Source organism: Fukomys damarensis, unplaced genomic scaffold (genome assembly GCF_012274545.1).
Source record: "Fukomys damarensis isolate Sample0158 unplaced genomic scaffold, DMR_v1.0_HiC HiC_scaffold_24, whole genome shotgun sequence".
NCBI lineage: Eukaryota > Metazoa > Chordata > Mammalia > Rodentia > Bathyergidae > Fukomys > Fukomys damarensis.
Window position 1 is genome coordinate 45,373,854 of NW_022900936.1, and position 23,673 is coordinate 45,397,526.

Sequence of the window (23,673 nt, forward strand, 5' to 3'; positions counted from 1 at the left end):
ATATATATATATATATTAGAGGTATTAGATTAACCAACCCCAGCATCTTTAGGGAAAAAGAAATTTTATAAGTTTTTTTTGGCTTAATGAAACTAAGCCTCAGACTAGCATAGGAACTCCTTATTACTGAAGTATAAGGATCATAAGTTTTGGGTCTTTTAATACACCACAGATAACCAATATGGATTGATTTTTGAGGGATGGTAAACTGGCATAGTCCCAAATAAAGAAGCAGAACTAGGCAGATCTCTGGTAACACGGGAACCAAGTGGGTTCTTTCTCAGAACACAGGCTACTTTGCATAAGAAAGGGAAGTTTATAAAATATGGCAAAGAAAGCCAATTAAGCAAAGATCTGCTGCTTAAGTAAAAGTTGCCTACATCTGCTGTTTTCCCCTTTATTAATTGCAGAAAATATTTCTGGAAGATTCTGAATTCTTCCACCTCACCTTATACTGCTCCTCACTCCTCTCTTACTCCTGACAGCATCTTCCTTAGCTCTTCTATTCCCTGCACCAGGCACATGGCAAGGACCTGGTAACAGGAACCTCATGAGCTCAGGCTATCCAAGGACTAGCCTGATTTAAGCTGATAGTTTTTTATTTCTGCTTCTCTTGTTTCACTATCCTGTTCATTATGGATGACTAAACTGGCACATAACAAATACAAAGAATAACTCATGGTTTCTTATTCTTTACAATCCTTTTTAGAAATTTGGAGGGATAGTAAGAATCAAAAATTTCTTAGATGAGCAGAAAATTTCCCAGGAGTGGATTTAAATTTTTTTTCTTTTCTGACAACAGGTGAAATAACTTTTAGCTTGCCTGAAAGTTCTGGGTCAATTTAGAAGTTGGGTTGGTTAAAGGAAAACTAATATAAATATCATCAGAAATGGCAACTCCCTATATATTGTCTGAAATTTTCTTGATAATGAGAAGACAAGCTATATCTTCAAACTCTGCAAAGGATTTTTGAGAGAAGATGGAAGGAATAGGTTAAAGTGATCTGCTAAATTAAAAGGAGGCCCCATGACAAGCACAAAGATAAACTTTTTGCAATCTGTGACACTTAGGAACAATGAGCCATAAAACAGCAGGACACTTCTAGGACTCCCTTGTCAGGGAAGCCTCACAGGTTATGTATCTCACTCTCAAAGCATCATCATGTTATCTAAGCTTCCCATCATAGCAACAAGTCCCTCATGCCATAATTAGACATCTTGTAGGCAGTTAGACAGGGCTACCCTCAAGAGGCCAACACAGGGAAGAGCCAACATGGAGAACAAGTGAGACACATTCACTGGTTAGCACTGTAAAAAAGAAATGACTTATTACTTCCCCTAGAGATAGATAGCAGTGATTGATGTTCTAAATGCTAAATTCCTTGTATGTGACTCGTTTTTCCCATTTGATCCCCATTTAATCAATATTACCTGGGTGACTATACTTGTAATCTTTTTTTTTTTTTTTTTTTGGTACCAGGGATTGAACTTGGGTCTTTACGCTTGCAAGGCAGGCCACCAAACCGCTGAGCTAAATCCCCAGCCCTATACTTGTAATCTTAATGGTTGGTCATGGTTTTGTCCCACCTTATGCCCACCTTGCCATTTTCCATTGGGTCTTACAGTTTTGTCCCATTTTGCATCCACCTCACCTCATGGCTTTGCAGTATAAAACACATCTAAGCAGTGTGGGCAGGCAACCCATTTTCTGGTCCCACTTCTGTCTCGCTTAGAAAGCAGCTATCTTTCTCTTAATAAATTTTCTTAACTTCTATTGTTCCTAGAATTCATTCTTCAATTTTAGAGAACACGAACTCGTGTTACGGATATCTAGCAGGTTTAGGAGTTACATCTATTCTTCCAATATCCATAATCTTACCAGTGACAGTGTCATTTAATGGCTTTTCCCAGTCCAAGATGACAAACGAGGGGCACCCTTCCACAGTGACCACAGTGAGGTTGGTGGGAGGGTTCTGTGGTGGGCTGGTGGCATTCCCCTCCATGGCTTCCTCTGTGGGGAAGCGTTTGATGGAGTCTGTGATGGAGCAGGGCCTGTTGTCAGGCTTTGGGATGTATCTCACATGAGGACCTAAGAGAAAGAAGACTGAAGTTCACCATTTTTGAAATTTGTAAAGATAAAACTCATAAATATAAGTATCTCTGTAAGGACATCCAGTCTCATAGGCAGATGCTTGGAAGCAGTGCTATGGATGGTTCAAACTTGTAAAAAAATCCAAAATCCTATATTTGGAATATATGATATAGACATTGTTGAATTACTTACTAAATAGTTTTATCTTATATTAATATTTAAAAAATAATTTGGTCTCTATAATTTGGCTTGGCTTACTCATATTATCCCTGGGATATTGAGTGGTAGGGAAGAATGAACCCTATACTAAATACAGCTCTGGTCTCACCTAACAAATCTTAAAAGTTAAACTCAAAAGGACAAAGTAATTTAAGTGTACCTATGAACAAAATTCAAGAATATTTTAGGGATTAAAAAATATACATATATCCAGTACTCACCAAGGTGAAATTCACAAAAATACATTACCCATAATGCAGAGAAAAGTCAGCCATATGAAACCAATTTAGAACTTCTATAGATGTTAGACTCACCAGACAAGAATAATCAACAGTTATCCATATAAGCTACATGTTCAAAAAGTTAAGACAGGGCAGATATAAAAAGACTCAAAATCAAATTTCTAGAAATGAAAACTATAAATATAGGATGCAAAATACATTGGAAATAATTAATGCACATAAAATATTACAAAATAAAAGATAGCAAACTTGAAAATATACCAATAAAAACTACCGAAAATAAAAATAATGGGCACAAAAAAAAAAGAAATTGAAATAAAGAACATTGAGCTATGAGACAACTTCAAATGATCTTATATACACATAAATGAAGTACCTAAGGTAGACAAGAGGGAAGTAGAAAGAAAAAAAGAATAACAGCCCCAAATTTTCCAAATATAATAAAACTTATAAATATATTAATCCAAAAAGCTCAAGGAAACTGACACACAACAAACATAAAGAGAATTATGCTAATCAAATCAAGTTTCTCAAAACCAGTGAAAAAGAGAAAATATATCCTGGAGGACTGCCCCCCCAAAGATGTTATCTATAGAATGACAAAGATAAGGATTGTAGTGGCTATTTCACTGGAAAGAATGAAAGTGGAAGACGATGGAGCAACATCTTCAGGTATGGCAAGTAAAACCTGTCATGTAGAATCCAATAACTAGTGAAAATGTCTTAAAAAGAAGCAAAAGCAAAATACTTTAAGAAAAATAAAACCTGTAAGAATTTGTTATTAGTAGACTCACACTGTGAGACATATTAAATAAAGTTTTTCAGGTTGAAGGTAAAAATTATACCTAATGAAAATAAGAATCCAGAGGTACAAACAGTAACAGTAACAGCACTGATACATATATACAACATTTTCTCAATATTTAAGTCTGTAAAAGATAATTTGCTGTTAAAAAATAAAAATAATTTATTATAATTTATATAACATGTAAGACTATAAAGTATGACAGTAGTAGCCCACAGGCCAGGAGGGTACAAAAGAAGCTACATGAGTATAATGTTTTTATGTGTGAAGTTTTTAATTATTACTAGAAGATCAGGATAAGTTAAAGATACATAATATACACCTCAAAGCTATAACCAAAAAAAAAACCAAAGAATTACAACTAATAAAATGACAAAATACAATTTTTACAAAAAGAATAAAATTCTAAACAAAATAAAAAACGTAAAACATAATCATAAAATGATCTAAAAGAAGGTTGAAGGAGAGGAAAAGAAGGAACAAAGAATAGATGAGCCAACTAGAAAAAAGCAAGCTGAAGATTTAAACCTAACAATACTGATAACATTAAATGTAAAGTTCTATACATACCAAATAAAGTTCTGAAATGGTTAGATTTGATTTTGAAAAAAATGAGATAAGAGAATGTGAGACTCAGATGGCTTCACTGATAAGTATTAATAAACATTTCGACAATGCATATAAGAAATAGACATTAACTATAAAGGGTCTAAAAAGTTAATATAATAGGATGAGGAAAAAGTTTACACTAATCAAATAAAATTTGACTGGATATTTAATATCAAAAAATTAGATTTCAGAGCATAGAATATTATAGCTATAGAAAGGGTCACTTCATAATGATGAAAATGATCAATTAATTGGGGGAATTCTTTTACAATATCAAACAATTTATATCTGTACTTCAATATACATATTTAAAATATGTGAAGCAAAAATTGACAGATCAGCAAGTGGAAATAAATCCATAATCACAGTTAAAGATTTCAGTACTGTTCTCTATACTCTCTTTGCACTTGATCTTAGCCAAAAATCTGAGAAGCAATTCTTATTCTCTTTTTGATAGACCAAGTACCCAAAAGAACAGTCTGGATGTAGCATAACTGCACAGTACAGCCATCCAATTTGAGCTAACTGATAACATTTATAGCATGCTTCATATGGACTGAATTGTATTACTCTAAAATTCATATGTTGAAGCACTAACCTCCAGTGTGACTGTACAGTAAATGAGGTCATAGGGATGGGGCCCTAATCTAATATGACTGATATCCTTATTCAAAAAGAAAGAGACACAAGGGATGTATGTGCAGAAAGAAAAGGCCACATGAAAACCTGAAAGTTGAGAAGTGAATCCTTAGGAGAAATGAAACCTCCAATCTCAGACTTCCAGCCTCCAGAACTTGAGAAAATAAATTTCTATGATTTCAGGCACCAAATCTGTGATGTTTGTTATAGCAGCCCTGACAAGTTAATTCAACATCCCACTTAAGAATAGAGGAATATACTTATTTTTTCACTTAGAACATTTGCCAAGATGCACTACATTCGAGGCCGGTGATGGCAAGCCTTCTAGAACTTTCAATTATATCAACAGGCCACTGTGGCACACAAGCCATAGTTCCACCACCACTCTCTGGGCTAAAAAAACATCTCAACAAATTTAAAAGGATTTAAGGATTTACACTACATTGTAATTAAATTAGAAATGAGCAATATAATTCTCCAGAAAATTACTAAATGCTTGGAAATTAAATATCACATTTCTAAATAATAACTGAGTTAAAGAAGAAATCAAGTGAAAGAGTAAAAAGCAGTTTGCACCAAATAAAAAGAAAATACATCATATCAAAACGTTTGGGATGCTTCTTGAGTAATGTCTATTTTAAGAACCAAAAGAGCACATTATGACAGAAAAGAGACATTTTAGTAATATCAAGAATGAGGAAGGTGACATAAATATGGATTTTAAAGATACCAAAATTATAATAGAGGAATATTATAAAAAAACTTTATGCTAATGAATCTAACATCTTAGATGAAATGGACTAAGACTTATAAAAACACAAACTACTAAGGAAGGAAACATATTCTGAATAGCCCTATGCCTATTTTTAAAAAGTAAATTTATACATAAAAACCTTCCCACAAATAGAATGTTAGACTCAGATTCCCTAAAGATTTGGGAAAGAAGCAATAGCATTTCTAAACAAATTACTCCAGAAAATTGAAGAGGGAAGTTCAGCATTATTTTGATATTAAACTTGATTGCATATTAGAAGGAAACTACACAGCAATATCCTTCATGAACACAGCTCTAAAAATAATCTTGGGAAATTAAATCCAACACTACATAAAATGAGAGTACATTATGACCAAATGGGATTTGTCCCTAGCATGCAAAGTTCATTTAAATATTTTTTAAAAATCAATTACTTCATAATGCTCACAAACTAGAAAATAAAAATCAGAATAATCACAATAAAAGCTCATTAATCAAGTACCATCTAGCATCAATTTCTAATAAAAATTCTTATCTTAATAAAAGAGAACTTTCTCATTCCAATCAAAGCATCTCTGAAAATTCAATAAGCCACACAAAGTTAAAGACTGAGTGCTTTTCCTGTAAGATTCCAAGAAAGGATATCTCTTATCCCTATTTCTATATAATATTTTACCAGAGGACCTAGCCAGTTCAATAAAGCAAGGAAAAAAAAAAGACACTTGACCTGAACAGGAAAGAGTAAAACTTTATTTTCAGATAACTTAATTCTGTATGTAGAAAATCCATTTGGTCTAAAAAAAAAGACCCTGGAGTTAACAATCATTGCAAAGTTCCAGTATATAGGATGACTATACAACAATCAATCATTTTTCTACATATTAACAACCTACCACTTGAGATTGAAAAAAATAATACTTTTATGATTTCCTACACACTGAAAACTAGAAGACTTTGGTGAGAGAAATTTACATGACCTTAATAAGTGACAGGGTGTACAACATTCATATGTAAGAAGAATATTGCTCAGCTGTGAGTTCTTCCTAAGTGATCTATAGATTCAATGCAATTCCAAATAAAACCCAACCAAACTACCTTTTAGGTAGTACAAGCTGATTCTAAAATCAAATGGAAATAGAAAGGACCCAGAATCATCAAAACAACTCTTACAAATAAGAATAATGTTAGGAGAATAATACAACCTCATTACCAGATGAGAAGAACCATAGAGGCCCAGAAAGTGTGATATCAGCAAATAAATAGATCAATAGAACAGATCAGATAGTCCCAAAACAGAGCAACATATGTAGATAGTTGATTTTTAGCAAAGGTAATTCAGTGGAAAAAGGATAATTTTTTCAAGAAGTGATCGAAGGACAACTGGATATTCATAAGCAAGAAAAAGAACATGTATTAACCTTGTATCATATACAACATTTTACTCAATATGCACCATAAATTTAAATACAAAAATATAAAACTTCTAGGCAAAAACTGTGACTTTTGATTTAATCAATAATTTTTAGATATGATACAAAATACACATATTATAATAATCAGAATGTCATGAACAGCTTTCTGTAGATAAATTTGACAAGACATTACCCTAATCATTTGAAAGACACAAAATTGCAAAGCTCACTAAGGAAAAAACACTGACAAGTGCTATACTTTAAAAGAAACTGAATTCTATAAAAAAAACTAACTGATAAACTGAGCTTGATTAAAATTAAAAAGAAGGGGGCCAGGGATTTAGCTCAGTAGTACAGCACTTGCCTGGCAAGTGCGAGGTCCTGAATTCAGTCCCTGGTGAAAAATAAATAAATAAAAACAGAAGACACATGTTAGGGAAGATATCTGCAAAGTATATGGGTGAAAAGTACTTAGGAAATATGAGTATTATTAAAACTCAACAATAAATAAATAAACAATTCCATTTAAAAAGTGGGCAAAAATTCAGATGTAACCAAAAAAAAAAAAAAACAGATTTCATGGTTTCATGGGAAAAGGTGTCCAGAGCCTATAGTCCTTAGGTGAGGCATGTTAAAACTGTAATTGGATACCATTGCACATCTAAAATGACTAATGTTTTGAAACTGACTCTAATAACCATTGACCAGAACATGGAGGAACCAGAACCCTCATGACTGTTGACAGAAAGGTAAAACAGTACAGTCGCTTTGGAAAACAATTTCAGTCTCTTAATATGTTAGAATAAATTAACTATAATGTAACCGTTCCTTTCCTAGGTATATGTCTATATACTGACTTATATGTGAATAGTCACAGCAACTTTATTGGTTATGTTAAAAAACCCTTAATGTCATTAATAGGTTTAATAATGAAACAAGTTAATATATATTCATATAATAGGATACTGATCCACAAAAGGAATGGATTATTTATTGGTACATAGAACAATATGGAAGAATCGCTAAATAATTATGCTATGCAAAAGAAATCAGAAGTTTATACTGTATGTGTTCATTTATATACAATTCCATAAAGCATATAAAAATGTATAGTAGTTCATATCTGTGGTTACTGGAGACTGGGGACTAGTTGGTAGGCTTGAGAGAGAGGAATTACAAAGGTACATTACAAAAGATCTATAATTTGTGCATGTATTATCTTGTTTACGATGATGGTCATGAGTAAATACATATGCTACAATTCATCAAATTTTAGACTTCAGAAAAAAATTATGAAGGGAAATGCTCTCTACTACTGTGGTATACTACATTGTTTTTTCAAGAAATAAATACTCTATGACCATTGGAGAAGTATACTTCCTCAGTCCTTGGTTTGAGGTTTACTAAGTGGCTTTTCAGTTGATATATATTGGCAGATATAATATAAAAAGATAATTGAAAGAGGACTGTATATTTGAGTGTTACCTGTCTTTACTTTGTGTTTTCATGAGAATGACTTCCCTGGGTCACTGTTGGTTCTCCTTTCAGGCACTGGGCTGAACATATGTGGGGTGAACCTGAGGCCAACCCACCAGAGAGACCTGTTATATATACTTCTAGAAGCAGAAGCATCTGCCTAAGCACACCCTGGGTCAGCAACCTCTCAGAGACCTAAAGAATAAATTTTCTTTATACTAGGCTACTAAGTTTTGCTGGTTATTACATAGCAATGCCTGGCTGATTGACCCACTTAAAATAGCTTTGTCAAATTCAAGACTGGGAGCCAAACATACCTTTGAATCTGGGCTTCCCAAGATGATCAGTTTCTCTTGTTGGGCTTGAGCTAAAGTCAGTTGTATTACCTGAGAATGCAGGATTATGAACAATTTTGGTAAAGGATAAGGAAAGCTTCATGACTCAACCAAAACTGTAATAGGGACTAAAGATATTTAATATTCTTCCTAAATGCCAGTAGTTTTACTTTCCTTTATCATTATTATACATATTCATCTACAGTAAAAAGCCTTTAATTGTGTCCTTAGTATAAAATGCTCTGGAATGTAATAAATCATGAATCAGACACTGCAACAACTTGTTAATCCAATTAATAAATTAAGATATGTGATGACATATGATTCCATAGTAGTAATGGATAGTCTAGATCTTTTTAGGAAACAAATTTAACTCTTCTGTCTGCTAAGGAACGGAGCATATTTTATATCAAAGCATTGAAAATAAATATAAATTTAAAATGAAAAGGCACAGATTAATCATAAAATTGAGAAAAAGAGAAGATCCAGAACAGAGACTATTCCTCCTATAAAATATTTTAGTTCCTCACAGCAAAGCATCCAATGAGAATGGACTAACATACTAACCGAGTTCTTCTCCAGAGGCAGGAGCTGTTGGTTGTTTTCTGTCTGTTTCTTGCCTCTCTGTGGTGGTTTCAGTAGGTTTGAGTGTTGCCCTAGGTGGCGGGGAAGTTACTAGTGATGAAATAATTCCTGTAACAACAGAGAGCCAAAATAGTGTCTTTATAGGAGCATTGCCATGTTTCCCATTTATTTACATAATAAATGTTTATTAAGCACTTATTATGTAGTTTAGCACTATTAGCCAGGCTTAGAGAAGAAACAGAACTTGGTTCTCGATGGAGATAGATGGGTGAGTCATGGATATTGACACACCATAGACATTGCAAAATAATTAAATAAGTCATAGAGGGGCAAGAAGAGCAAGTGGTTGCATCTATGGGCAAAGATAGAAGGTGTTAGGGCAGGTAGGAATGTCTTTACAGAGGATGACCCAAGAAGGGCAGAAGTGATCAGCAGATAGAGATGAAGAGTTTTATTCCAGCCTGCAGTTGCTGTAGGGCCACAGAGATTAGTCCAGCATGGAATCACAGGCAAATCAGGACTCTGGTCTACATTTAGAGACTCATACTGTTGGTTCTAGAGGGATTACATCACAATAAGAGGGCAAGTGAAAATAAGTCATAAAATTGAGAAAAATAGAAGCTATAGAACTGAGACTCCATTCCTCCTATAGAATATTTTAGTTTACGATTTACTATAAGGAGCTAAGAGGGCAACCAAAAGAAGTGGTGCTTCAGCTGGCATGAGCTTTTCAGTGGTGGTAGGGTCAGCAGGAAATACTGGCAATTTTTTTTTTTTTGAGTTTATTGGTACATTTAGGGATACAGTACAGTTACATTCATTGTTGGGATCATGTACCTTTACATGGCAAGTCTTGATTCTCATTTTTTCCCCTTACCTCTGCCCTCCCTTCACCCCCTCCTCCCCTCCCCATCTACAAACACTTTATTTTCATCTTTTCATTCTCTCACATTTTTTTCTTTTCCCTTTTTGTTCTTCCCCTACGTATCACACCTTCCCTACACCTTTAGCTCCTTTCCTCCCGTTTCTAAATGTCAGTAATCTTATTAGAATCTTATGCATTGTTGCAGAATATTCACACCAGGGAAACTATTTGGTATTTACACATGTGGGACTTATTTATTTCACTTAGGAGTATATCTTCAATATGTACCCATTTTCCTATGAATGAATCTATTCTCTCGCTCTTTATGGCTGAGTAATATTCCATTTTATAGAAAAACCACATCTTCTTTATCCAGTTTCCAACGGATGGGCAAGTAGGTTGTTTCCAAGATTTAGCTATTACAAACTGTGCCGCTATAAACATGGGTGCACATACTTCTCTGTGATATGATTCTTTTAGTTCTCTTGGAAAGATACCCAACAGAGGGATGGCTGGGTCAAATGGAACCTCCAGTCCAAGCTCTTTGAGGTATCTCCATATTGATTTCCATAGTGGTTGCACTAGTCTGCCCTCCCACCAACAATGGAGGAGGGTTCCTTTCTCCCCACAACCCCGCCAACATTTGTTATTGTGTGATTTCTTGATAGCAGCCATTCTTTGTGGGGTGAGGTGGAATCTCAGTGTTGTTTTCATCTGCATCTCTCGAATGACCAGTGATGTGGAACATTTTTTCATATATTTTCTTGCTGCTTTCACTTCTTTGTATGAGAAATGTCTGTTCATTTCGGATGCCCATTTTTGGATCGGGTCTTTATATTTGGGGGGACTGATTGTTTTGAGTTCTTTATATATCCTTGATAATAGTGCTTTGTCTGAGGTACAGCTGATAAAAATTTTTTCCCACATTGTAGATTGTCTCTTAGTTCTGCTAATGGTTTCTTTTGAAGTACAGAAGCTTTTTAGTAAGATGAGATCCCAGTTGTTGATTCTTTCTGCTAGTTCCCGTGCTACTGAGGAGTTGTTCATAAAGTCTTTTCCTATACCAATGTCTTCCAGAGTTCTGCCTAACTTACTTTCCAGCAAGTTTAATGTTTCTGTTTTAATATTTAGATCTTTAATCCATTTGGATTTTAATTCAGTGCATGGCGAAAGATAAGGGTCTAATTTTAATCTGTGACAGGTTGATATCCAGTTTTTCCAACACCATTTATTAAAGAGGCTATCTTTCCTCCACTGAGGATGGTGAGCTCCTTTGTCGAAGATGAGGTAGCTGAGTACATCTGCATTTGTTTTTGTGTCTTCCAGTCTGTTCCATTGATCCTCAGGCCTATTTCTTTGCCAAATACTGGCAATTTTTACCCTGGCAAGAAGAGTGGGACTCAGAGATAGGAAGCTCTGGGGATGGGGGACAAGTTGGACAAGATAGGGAACAGATTCCATACAGAAGCCTAAGACTGTGCTCTCAACCATTCCTAGACATTTAGTGACTTTCCTAAATTCAGAATATATATTCTGTGTTGTTAATTGGGCCCAATCTATACTACAACCCTTGTTTATTGTCAGCTCCTCAATGCAGCAATTTCCTTTGCATTAGAGGTGAGTGATGGTTTACGGGGAGAAGTGACCACAGTGATCTCAGAAATGAAATGTCTTTATGATTCTTCTTCAGGCTAGGTAGGTTGTATGAAAACTATACTTACTGACAGGCAAGAATAAGGGTTTCATATGGCAGGCCACTGAACTGCAGCTGAAGACATCTGACCTAACAGGAACTCTGCAAGGGCAGTCCCTTGGGTTTTCCACGGACACATCCAGGCATTACTTTCAGTCTGTGACTCATCCAGATCTGAAAGCATCTGGCTCTCATGTTAATCAGTAAAACCTGTTCTCCTCATGAGAATGTGTCAGTAGACCTTCACTCAGAAAGACACTAGATGCATGAATGAGAGGCTGATTCCTCCTCCAGACATTGGGAAAAATGATCTAGAGTTCATGACACTTTACGAAAGATTCACCATCACTATGACCTCTTTTCATCCTGAAAAAGGAGTGATATCCATGATCCTTCACATCAATTTTATCTTTTACAACTGTCTTTTATACTTTTATTCTGATTCCATTCACCAAATATTTAGGAAGTAGAGATTTGCGGAGAGGAAAAAACAATAGGGAACATGTTGCAATTTGTTGGAGAGTTCCAGGAGAAAAAGCCCTTAATAAAAATATGGTAGAGTTTTGCTTTGAACTAGATCACTTTTCACTGACTCTTAATCCTATCCATTTATTCATCCAGTCATTACTTATCAAATATTCTCCATGTGCTAAGTGCTGGGTTTAGTACTGGAAATTCAGGAAAAAACACCAAAAACTATCATCACAGAGCCTGTGTTGCAGTTTAGGTCTGGAGTGCCCCGCCCCTAGTCTTGTGGGTTCAGAGATGAGGCTTTAGGAAGGTGGTTGCGTCATGGGCATAATGTACCTATGGGATCAGTAGTTATGTACACTGTTAGGAAGTGGAGCCTGGTTGGAGGTGGATTTCTGGGTATGTGACATGGAAGGCTATATCTCCTTCCCCGGTTTCTCATCTCTGTCTCTGTTGCTCCCCCCTGTCCTCCCGACAGCCATTACATGGGCAGCTTCCCCTCACTATGCCCCTCTGCCATGCTGTTTCTTCCCTGGAGGCAGCTAACCACAGACTACAGCCATGAACCACAGTGAACCTCTCCTTTTTAAAGTTGTGATGTTGGGTATTGTGTCTTGGCAATGAGAAGATGATTAAGACAGGTTGGTCTCTTTCTCCCCACAACCCTGCCAATATTTGTTATTGTTTGATTTCTTGATAGTAGCCATTTTTTGTGGGGTGAGGTGGAATCTCAGTGTTGTTTTCATCTGCATCTCTCAAATGACCAGTTATTTCGGAACATTTTTCCTATATTTACTTGCTGCTTTTACTTCTTTGTCTGAGAGATGTCTGTTCATTTCAGATGCCCATTTTTGAATTGGGTCTTTATATTTGGGGGGCTGATTGTTTTGAGCTCTTTATATATTCTAGATAGTAGTCCTTTGTCTGAGGAGCAGCTGGTAAAAATTTTTTCACACATTGTAGGTTGTCTCCTACTTCTGTTGATGGTTTCTTTCCATTGTTGGTGGGAGTGCAGAACTGGTGTAACCATTATGGAAATCAATATGGAGATACCTCAAAGAGCTGGGACTAGAGGTTTCATTTGACCCAGCCATCCCTCTCCTGGGTATCTTTCCAAAAGAATTAAAAGAATCATACCACAGTGACATATGCTCACCTATGTTTATAGTGGCACAGTTTGTAATAGCTAAACCTTGGAAACAGCCCATTTTCCCATCAGTTGTAATCCAGATAAAGAAGATGTGGTTTTTCTATAAAATGGAATACTACTCAGCCATAGCGAATGAGAAATTAGATTCATTTATAGGAAAATGGATACATATCGAGGATATACTCCTAAGTGAAAGAAATAAGTCACACATGTGTAAATACCAAATAGTTTCTCGGGTGTGAATAAACTATAATAGTACATAAGATCATAATGATATAATAGAGAATGTGAAATAGGAAGAAAGGGGCTAATGATGTAGGGAAAGTGGGAAGGATAGGGGAAAGCTAATAAGGGGAAAATACGAGAAAATGAAAAAATGGAAATGAAGTGTTTGTAAAGGGGGAGAGGAGTAGGGGTGAAGGAAGGGCAGGGACAAGGGGAAAAATGAGAACCAAGACCTGTCATGTAAAGGTACAAGATCCCAATGATGCATGTAACTGTACTGTATACCTAAAATGTACCAATAAGCTCAACAAGGAAAAAAAAAAGACAGCTTGGTCTGAGGGGAGGGCAAGTATACAGAGAGATATAAAACAATTTGCTCTTTCCTCTAACAGAGGTATGTATCAAGGTCACATAGAAAAAAAAACCTCATCTGGGGAGCTAGAGGAGGGAAGATGTGTGAGTAATCATGGTCCAGAGGATTCATGCTATGTGTAGGAGCAGTCTGTGCCCAGGCATGGAGGTGAGAAGCAGCTTGACTTCTAGACATGCCTGTGTGGTTACACGGGTTAGGCCTGCTTAGTTACCGCAATAGTTTAGTCCTAACTCTTCCCCTAAGCACCATAATGCTGGGACTAGCATAAAGGCTAGGAAAACTTTGAATGAAACATATAGGACTTCATTCCAGGAGACAAAATTATAAATCAATGACAGAGCATCACATTTTCCATTTTCTCTGCAGGCTTTGAAATATATATTATCTCATCCTTCAGTAGAATCCACTTGAAAGGCTAGAGTCATCTTCTATCTAGGTTCTAAGCATGCAAATATCTAAGAAGCAAGCTAGCTTAGATGCAGAGGGATAGTTTCCTTTTGTCTACCCATGCAGAGTCAGAATATAGTCCACAAAGTTATAATTTATAATGTGCAATCTTTGGGGCCCACACAAGCATGTATCACACACACCAGTGGCTTATCTGGTGCATCAAGAAGGGTGTAAAAATTAGAAATCATGGCTCACAAAATCGAAACAATGGGGGGAGTAAACAGTGGACGTACTTGAGCTTCCTGGCTTTCCGGTGACATTATTTGGTGGTAAAGGTTTTCTTCGTGGGGGCACAGGTCTAGGTGGCAGAGGTAGGCGGTGAGTCCTTGGAACTGTAGCTAAAAGGTTATATTACAGATAAGTCCATCATAAACATTCACTGTACAAAAATCACAGTTTTCCTTAAAAAATAACCTTTGAGAAGTAGCAGTTCATGACAGAGTAGATTTTGTACAAAAGTACACATAAGTAAATATGCTGATATTTTTCTAAATTAGTGCTGATCATCTTACCAGAGAAGCATATCAGTATATGTAAAACATTCTATAATTACAGTTGCAAATCTAAGTATATCTGCCTTTTGAAAGGCTGTATAGATATATAGAAATTAACATTTTACATTTTGTATAGGTTAGCATTTGTGAACTTCATTATTCTCAATTGATTTTGATTTTGAGACCATGTTTTTCATTGCATTTAAAGTTTGAATTGTTGAGCATAAAATTTCTCTTTTGTGACTGTTTAACCCTACCCCTTAAATTTATTATTGTGTAGTTAACCAAACACCTTCAGAACCTCTCAAATGATTGTACCAAAGTGGCCCTGAGGGCAGAAACAATAATTATGTGCCTCGGGAGAGGAGAGTCCCTGTAAGCCAACTGTGGTTGTTGTGCACTGCAGCAGGACTCCTGGCACAACTGCTACCAAAGGCTCACATTTGTTTTTCTAACTCATCTGCCTAAAGAGCAGGGGGAAGAAGCACCTTTTAAAGTTGTTTACTTTGCACAAAGGTTGGCAGGGCTAAAGGTGCTTAAGGCAAACTTTTAAGTCTTGTGTTATAACTTAGAAGTTTTCTTTCTTTGCACTATTCAAGTTGATTTTAAAATTTTAAGAATAATTGTCAATAGAGCAAAATGCCTTATGGCTTTAAAGACTTTTTGGGGTACCAGGGAGACAAAGAAGGAGAGAAAGGGAAAGGCAGAGGAACGGGAGGGAGAGGGGAAGAATGGTGATAGAGACATTAGTGCAAAAGAGAATATTTCAAAATCCTTTGAAAAACCAAAGGTATCCTGAAAATTGCTAGCTTCATAATTTTACCTATTTCACACGGTATATTCTTAAATCAAGAACATAAATCATTTCTGGAAAAGGATAGTGTAATAAACCACATAACAGTAAAGCTTAAACGTGACAAAAACTGGAACCCATAGTGACAGAACATCATACAAAATAATTATTAAATTGGTACCCCACCTGAAGTTCTTGTTAACATTTAATTTGTTCACAGACATCTTTCATTCCCCTAAAGATAAAAAATTTGGGATATTTTCCTCATAACATGTATATACTGTTAATGTGGTTCTGACATGTTGAGGGCCATACGACCTAGGTTACAGTATTCCTTACCTGGTTTTCTTGTGGATTGGGTAGAATCTACTGAAACATTCCTACCACTGCCTGATGGCTTGGGTGCTTGTTTGGCCCCTATGAGCAGAGATAATGAAAGATAATAAACATATAGTAAAAACATACTAAATTCTTCATCGGAACTTGGTAGTCAGTGATAATATACCTTCTGGCAAGATCAGAGATACTAGTGCTTTTCTGCCCAGATATTTTAATTGGCTTTTATCTAGATATATAAAATATTCAAAACCCTGCATTCATTGGTTATATTATCTCCTTAGAGATAAGTACTGTAGGTTGTTGGCTTGTCACAATTCTCCATGACCCTCCTCCTTTAATGCCTTACTGGGCAATATTGCCTTGCCAAGCAGAATTTCATCTTTGCTAAGTGTATGCTTTTTGCCAATGTTTATGAGTACATTTTATGTTTTAACAATTTCCTCCCACTCCTCCATGCCCATAGAAACCTTGGAATTGCAATGTGTTTGGGTTTATGCTTAATTAATTGACTTTACAAAATCAGTGCTCAAAAGTCAATAGCATTCCTGTACACAAATAACAAATTTACTGAGAGAGAAATTAGGGAAACCACAATTTTACAATAGCATAAAAAATGAAATACGTAGGAATCAATCTAATAAAGGAAGTAAAAGATCTTTGCAGTGAAAATTACAATGTTCTGAAAAAAGATCAGAGAGACTATAAGGAAATGGATAGATATCCCTTGTTCTTGGATAAACAGGAACAATATAGTGACTCTGGCCATACTTCCAAAAATGTTATACAGATTTAATGCAATTCCAATCAAAATATCAATAACATACCCCTCAGAACTAGAGAAAACAATCCTAAAATTAATTTACAACCAGAAGAGACCTAGACTAGCAAAAGCAATTCTGAGCAACAAAGGCAAGGAAGGGGACATCACAATTCCCAACTTAAAATTGTACTACAAATACATGACACTATATGATAAACACAGTGTGGAAATGGAAAAAAATTAGACCTGATGATCAATGGAACATATTAGAAGTTGAAGAAACAACTCATTCAACACACTCATTCAAACACCTTCACAGAAGAAAGATAGGCTTTTTTAATAGATGGTGCTGGGAAAACTGGCTTTCCACATGCCAAAGATCAAACCTAGACCCATATCTCTGAAATGCACTAAACTTGAATTGAAATGGATCAAAGACATAAATATTAAAAAAATAAACAATCTGCTGGGGGATAGAATAAGGAGGAGTCTTGAGGACACAGATGTAGGCACATTTTATGAAAAAAACCCAGATCACATAGGAAATATTACAGAGACTCAACAACTGAGATTTCATCTTATTAAAAAGCTTTTGCACAGTAACAAAAGCCACCAACAGAGTGAAAAGACAACTTACAGAGTGGGAAAAAATTTTTGCCAGCTGTTCCTCAGACAAAAGACTGATATCTAAAATATATAAAGAACTCAAAAAATCAGACTGCCCAAATTTAAAGACCCAATTCAAAAGTGGGCATCTGAAATGAATAGACACTTCTCAAATAAAGTAGTACAAACAGCAAATAAATATATGAAAAAATCTTCAACATCACTGGCCATCTGGGAGATGAAATTAAAACAATGCTGAGATTCCACCTCACTCCAGAAAGAATGGCTATTATCAAGAAATCAACCAATAACAAATGCTGACATGGGTATGGGGAGAAAGGAACCCTTCTCCACTTTTGTGGGAGTGTAGACTGGTGCAATCACTGTAGAGATCTATGTGTAGCTTCCTCAAAACTAAAACTAGAGATTCTATTTGACCTAGCTATTCCTCTTTTGGGTATCTTCTTGAAAGAATTAAAAAGATCATACCACAGTTATATATGAACATGCATGTTTACGGAAGCACAGTTTATAATAGCTAAATCTTGAAAACAGCTCAAACGCCTATTAATAGATGAATAGATAAAGATGTTGGGGTTTTTTATACAATGGAGTATTACTCTGCCAAAAAGAAGTATAAACTTGAGACATTTCTAGCTAAATGGATGTACCTTGAGACCTTACTCTTCAGTGAGTTGAATTGGATACACATGGTTAAATATCACATTGTTTCTCTGGTGTGAGAAATTGAAAGGGTATATGCTGACCAAAATGTATAATGGATATTGGGAAATAGGAAGAAAATGTTCAAATGGGAAGGAGAACAAAGCAGGGGGAGGAAGGATGGGAAAAGAAAAAAAATAGATTAATGGAAAGAAAGCTTTCATAAACAAGGAGTGGAAGAGAGGTTGAAGGGATGGGAGGTGATTAAGGGGAAAAAGAAGAATCAAGATATATTATATATGGGTACAAAATCCCTATGATGAATGTGATGATTATGTATATCTAAAATGTACATTTTAATATTTAAAAAATATTCCTGCACAGAACTTTCTATCAGGCTGTTGAGGCTAAAGTTACCTTTGGGATTTGTCAATTAGTAATGAACATGTTTAGAGGAACAAATTTCTATTTGGAAGAAATTGAGTTAAAAATAGCTTGATACTTTTGTCTCATGTCACTCTGGTAATTATTATTTGGCCATTTACCTAAATAGGCTTAACTTTTGGTTATTAGCATAGAGGGAACCAATGTATTTTTCATCTTAGTTTTTCATAATTATTCTTTTACTTTATAAAATAATCTTTTTTCATTAAGTTTCTTTATTGGTACATTTTAGGTGTACAATACATTTATCTTTAGGATTTTGTATCTTTATATGCTGTATCTTGGTTATTATTTTTCCCCATTCTCCTGCCCTCCTTTCACCCCCTCCAACCTTTCCTATTCACAAAGATTTCGTTTCCATGTTTTTCCTTTCCTCACATTTTTTTCTTTTGCCTTCCTTCCTTTCCCCTTCCCACTTTCCCTACTCCTTTAGACATTTTCTTCCTATTACACAATATCAATTATACATTTTGATTCTTATTTACACTTTTAGTTTTTCACACCAGAGAAACTACTCAGTATTTACATATATAAGTCCTATTATAAAATAATCATCTGAAAGACAGTCTCTATTAAGGAAAAATATAAAAAGATTTTTTTGTTTTGGGATTGAAACCAGTGCCATTGCACTGAGCTACATGCTCAGCCCTTTTTTGTTTTTTACTTTGAGACTGAATTTTGCTAAAATTACTAAGTTGTCCAGGCTGGGTATAAACTTTCAAACCTCCTATCTCAGCCTCCCAGAGTACTAGAATTATGGACATGCACCACTATGGTTGGCTTAGAGGCAGATTTTTTTTTTTTTTTTTTTTTTTTGGTGGTACCAGGGATCGAACTCAGGTCCTTGCCCTTGCGAGGCAGGCCACCAAACTGCTGAGCTAAATCCCCAGCAGAAGCAGATATTTTTAAGAACCTAAATAATAAATATCATTTCTTATATTATAACTCATCCTAAAAAAGAATCCATACTCTGAGGACCTGTAATTATTATATTAAAAATAAGAATTACTTAATTAACAATTAATATACTGGTTAGTACATTAACAACAACCATAGTAACAATGATAACAGTCTTGTTTTGAATGCTCACTGTAATCCAGGGAACTTTTTAAGGACATCACTTATTCAATCTCATTTAATGTTCAGAGAGAGGTGTAATGATTAAATATACAGCAGAGGCTCTGTACCAAAAATGAGATGACATTTCTGCATTTAATTGTGGAATTTGATGATGAACTTAACATGGAAAATACACAATCTGATGATCAAATAAAAGAAAGTATATAAAATCATGGAAGATGTTTACATGGCACCATGAATCAAATGTTGCTTATTTGTGGTAGGAAAAGTTTCAGGGACCAACGACTATTTTATGGCTAACTCTGCAGGGATGGTGAAAACGAATAGCATATTCATTTTCTTCCTCTGCCCCACTGTCAGTGATAATGGTAATGGCCCATTTAAGTGGCTGCTGTGTGAATGGAATAGGGAAATGGAAAATATTTCTTTTCATGCTACCAGAATAACTTAGTTTGGTAGGGTTTGACTTATCTCTTTCCCTCAACAGTAAAAAAAGATTTAAAAAATGATATCTCCTAAAAGGCCAGTAGGCTGTGTTTGTCTTGAGTAGATCCTTTTTCACAGTTCTCCAAATATTTTAATCCAATACTGTGCAAGCACCTTACATATTAGTTGTTTGATTTAGCCATGCTGTGCTTCTGTGTGGGAGATATAGTGATAACATCCAGGGCCCACAAGTGAGGAAGGGCCCAAGGCTTGGGGTTTAGGTAAACTGCCCAACATCTCATATCTAGGAAGCATTGAGATTCAGAATCATATTCCTGTCTTCAAAGCCTCTCTCCCAAGTGGTGTGTCTTCCTGTAATTTCTTTTTTCTTTTTTTCTCCTGCTGGTGAATATCACCCTAAAGCTCTATTCTGTGTCTCTTGGGTAGGTTGAAGTGACAACCACTAAATAAAAGCTAAATGGTCATAGTTGAAAAACATTGGTTATCCATTCCTGTCACTACTGTATGGACTCAGAAAATAGTTGCAGGCTTTCAGCACACCTTGACCAAGTACATGCAGATTTACCAAGCAGGGATGAGTGTCCAAAGGGGCAAGTGAGTTGACAGTAGAGGACCCAGAGTTCTACAGGGTTTCTTGATGAATAAGATCCAAAACATAAATTCTTTTCCTCTCCCTAATCAAGAAAAATATTGGGTTGGTGATGTAGCTCATTGGTGGAATGGTTGAGTAGCTTGTGCAAGGCCCTATGTTTGGTCTTTAACATGACAGAGAGGGAGAGAGAGCAAAGTGGGGTGAGTGGGGGAAGAGACAAAGAGGGAATTTTAAAAAGTATTACTTTCTTCCCGGGATTAAGCTCAGTGGTGCTGCAACTGCCTTGCAAATGCTAGGTCCTGAGTTTGATCCTCGGTACCCAAAAAACAAAAAACAAAACAAAAAATTACTTTTTGTATAGTTGGAAACAGAAGCATCTTACTGTTATAATTTTTAGTTGTAAGCACCCAAATCAATAGCATATCAGTTGCTAGGAGGACTTTCTCCAGACTTTAGAGATGAAAAGGAGCTGGTGGTAGTAGCAGAACTGGGAAGGGTCCTGAGAAAGGCAGCTGTGGAGCTCAGTATGAAGAGCTGGGGCAGGATACTTTCGTTCCTCTTCCGGGTAGAACAGTGAACTTCTGTTGACCTCAGTCAAACCAAAGTGAGCAAGAGCTAATGAACAAATGAAAGCCAAAGGCAGCAGAGAGGCACTGGGAGGAGAAAGAAGGAAACGACGCCAGTAAGAGAGACACTGCAGAAAATGAATCTTCAGGAATTGGCACCCTGTAAACAGTCCGGCCCAAGCTATGACCTGAATTTTTTTTTTTCCCTCAAGCAGGATTAGTGGGTCCATCTTCTGAAAGGCAGTGAGTTCTGGAAGATTCAAGCCTTGAGCTGCAGCATGAGCCACCAACTGTCCTATGGAAGTTCTCCAAAAATCTCTGGATTTACATAGTTTGACACCTAGCAATTTACTGTCCAAAATGAAGTACTGAGTTGAGTATTTTTTCACCATAGCAATGACAATTTTGCAAACAAACATGATAAACTTGGAATCAATTTTAAAATGCATCAGTAACTCCATTTTTTGTATCCAAAAAGAGGTGTTATATTAATGGATGCTTGATCTCTTTGCACCCTTGTCTTCACATCTTAGCACCTGGCTAAAATTTCAAGAGCAATGAGCCAGCAACCTGGACAATTTAGCCACAGCCCAGAAAGACACATTCCTTACCCCAAGGAGTCTGGGTTCTCATTATGAAGCACACGCCATGTAGGGACAGTAAAGTGTGGTTTCCTCATTAGGATTTAGAGAAAAGAATCTGAGGTTTGAGTATTGAATAGTATTGCCTAATAGTATGTGGCAAGATAGTTTCAGAACTACAATTTACCTGCCTTACTACACAGGCTACACTCACCACTATTATATTCATTTGAAGTGGTAAAAGTAGCTGTATTTTCCATCTTAGGAGAAAAGAATTCAGTTCTTCACATCTGAGTGTGATGTTACTGTGGGCTTTCCACAGATGGCCTTTATCAGATTGAAGCAATCTTTTTCTGTTCTGAAATTCCTGAGTTTTCATCATTATTGAATTTTGAACTTTTGTGTAGATTTTTAATCCACTCAAATGATCATATGTTTTTTCTTTTTTATTCTGTTAGTGAACTAGATTAGTCAGAATGTGGAGCCAATCTTGCAGTCCTGGGGTCAATTCCATTGGGTTGTTTTGCATTACTGTGGCAGACATGGAGGTGTAACTCCCTATCTCTATTCTCAGCTAAGACCTGATCCTAAAGGAGATGACATCTAGATACCATCTGTTGACCCTTACTCACTATAAGCTAACTGTAAGCCCTTCCTTGACCCAGCAGATGGACAACAGAATATAGAACAGTACAGTAAATTTTAGTTAGAGATAAAGGAGCAGGAAGGAAAGGGAAACAATGAATTCTGCATTCTCTACATCTGCCCACCAGTCCCCTCTCCACTAGCCACTAACTAAATTGTAGAAGTATTGACATATTATTCTTCAAAAGCTATGTTGGATGAGTTATTACTGCAAAGTTGGTTTTATGAACACAGGGGCAATAGATGCCAATTTGTGATGCAGATGGCTTTCGAAAATGTTTATATGATTGAGAAGATGAAATATAGTAATCCTCTGTTTCTCCCCAAAAGATAATGTGTATTTTCTGGTAAGAATTAATGTTTGATTACATGTAAAGCTAATGGCTCTCAAATGTGATCATATCAACTTTACTTGTTCTTTCAGCTGCTTTGTTGACAATTAACACTTTTTTTCTATTTTTATTTTTGCAGCTTTCAAGGAATTACTTGAATATTAAATAATTTGTACCTGTTTTCTTCCCAAAAGAATCTGAGAGATGGTCCTTTTTAGGTTCAGATTGTTTATGCCAATGTGAGAAATTATGCACTGCCTAATCTTACAGTTGGTAAGAATAAAAAGAATAGTTGGGCACAGCTATTTCTTGTTTTTCATGACTTAGGAATTTATATTATTGTCCTCATTATTTGATTTGAAGAGCATTATTAGAATTTCAGATCTGACCAAATAAGGGTTATGCCATTTATTTAAACTGAATGATTTGTAAACACTAGTATGACTAAGAAGGATGATCAGTTGCTAATTTTGTTGATTAAATGTTTCTTGTGTCAATTCTATATACCAGACCATTGATACATGCAACTCTTTAAGAAAATTATGACAATACTTATGAAATAATTATAAATTTAAAAACCAAGGAATCACACTCTCAAAGGTCAGCTCAGGAATGAAAAGTGTTCTGAAATTAGGGAAATAGCTATTTTTATTATGCTCATTCAGTAATTTATATTTAATCAGGATTCATATTATGACTCTAATATTGTACCTAATATAGTGGACTGTGCTTAGAAAAGTGAAAAATTATTTCCCATTATTTTAGAGACATTTGATGTTTTGATTTTGGGATGAATTCTAATTTTCAGTTTCAGTTTTGCAAAGAATTTTTAAAACTGGTAAAAGAGAGGGCTGGGGATTTAGGAAAAAAAATCTTTAGGGCCAGGGATTTAGCTCAGTGATTCCACCACTTGCCTCATAAGTGCCGGCCCAAGGT

The 23,673-nt window shown here is 35.6% G+C and overlaps 1 protein-coding gene across 4 annotated transcripts in view; it reads right to left on the reverse strand.

Annotated features, from left to right (window-relative positions):
- Abi3bp (ABI family member 3 binding protein) overlaps positions 1–23,673 on the reverse strand; it is a 244,480-nt gene that overhangs the window by 18,050 nt on the left and 202,757 nt on the right. For all 4 annotated transcript variants that reach the window (XM_010639622.3, XM_033768043.1, XM_010639621.3 and 1 more), the window contains 5 exons: positions 16,022–16,099; positions 14,629–14,733; positions 9,151–9,276; positions 8,566–8,634; positions 1,880–2,089 (listed from right to left, as the gene is read on the reverse strand). In XM_010639622.3, the coding sequence (XP_010637924.1) occupies positions 1,880–2,089; positions 8,566–8,634; positions 9,151–9,276; positions 14,629–14,733; positions 16,022–16,099 (588 nt within the window). The remainder of the gene's footprint in view (positions 1–1,879; positions 2,090–8,565; positions 8,635–9,150; positions 9,277–14,628; positions 14,734–16,021; positions 16,100–23,673) is intronic.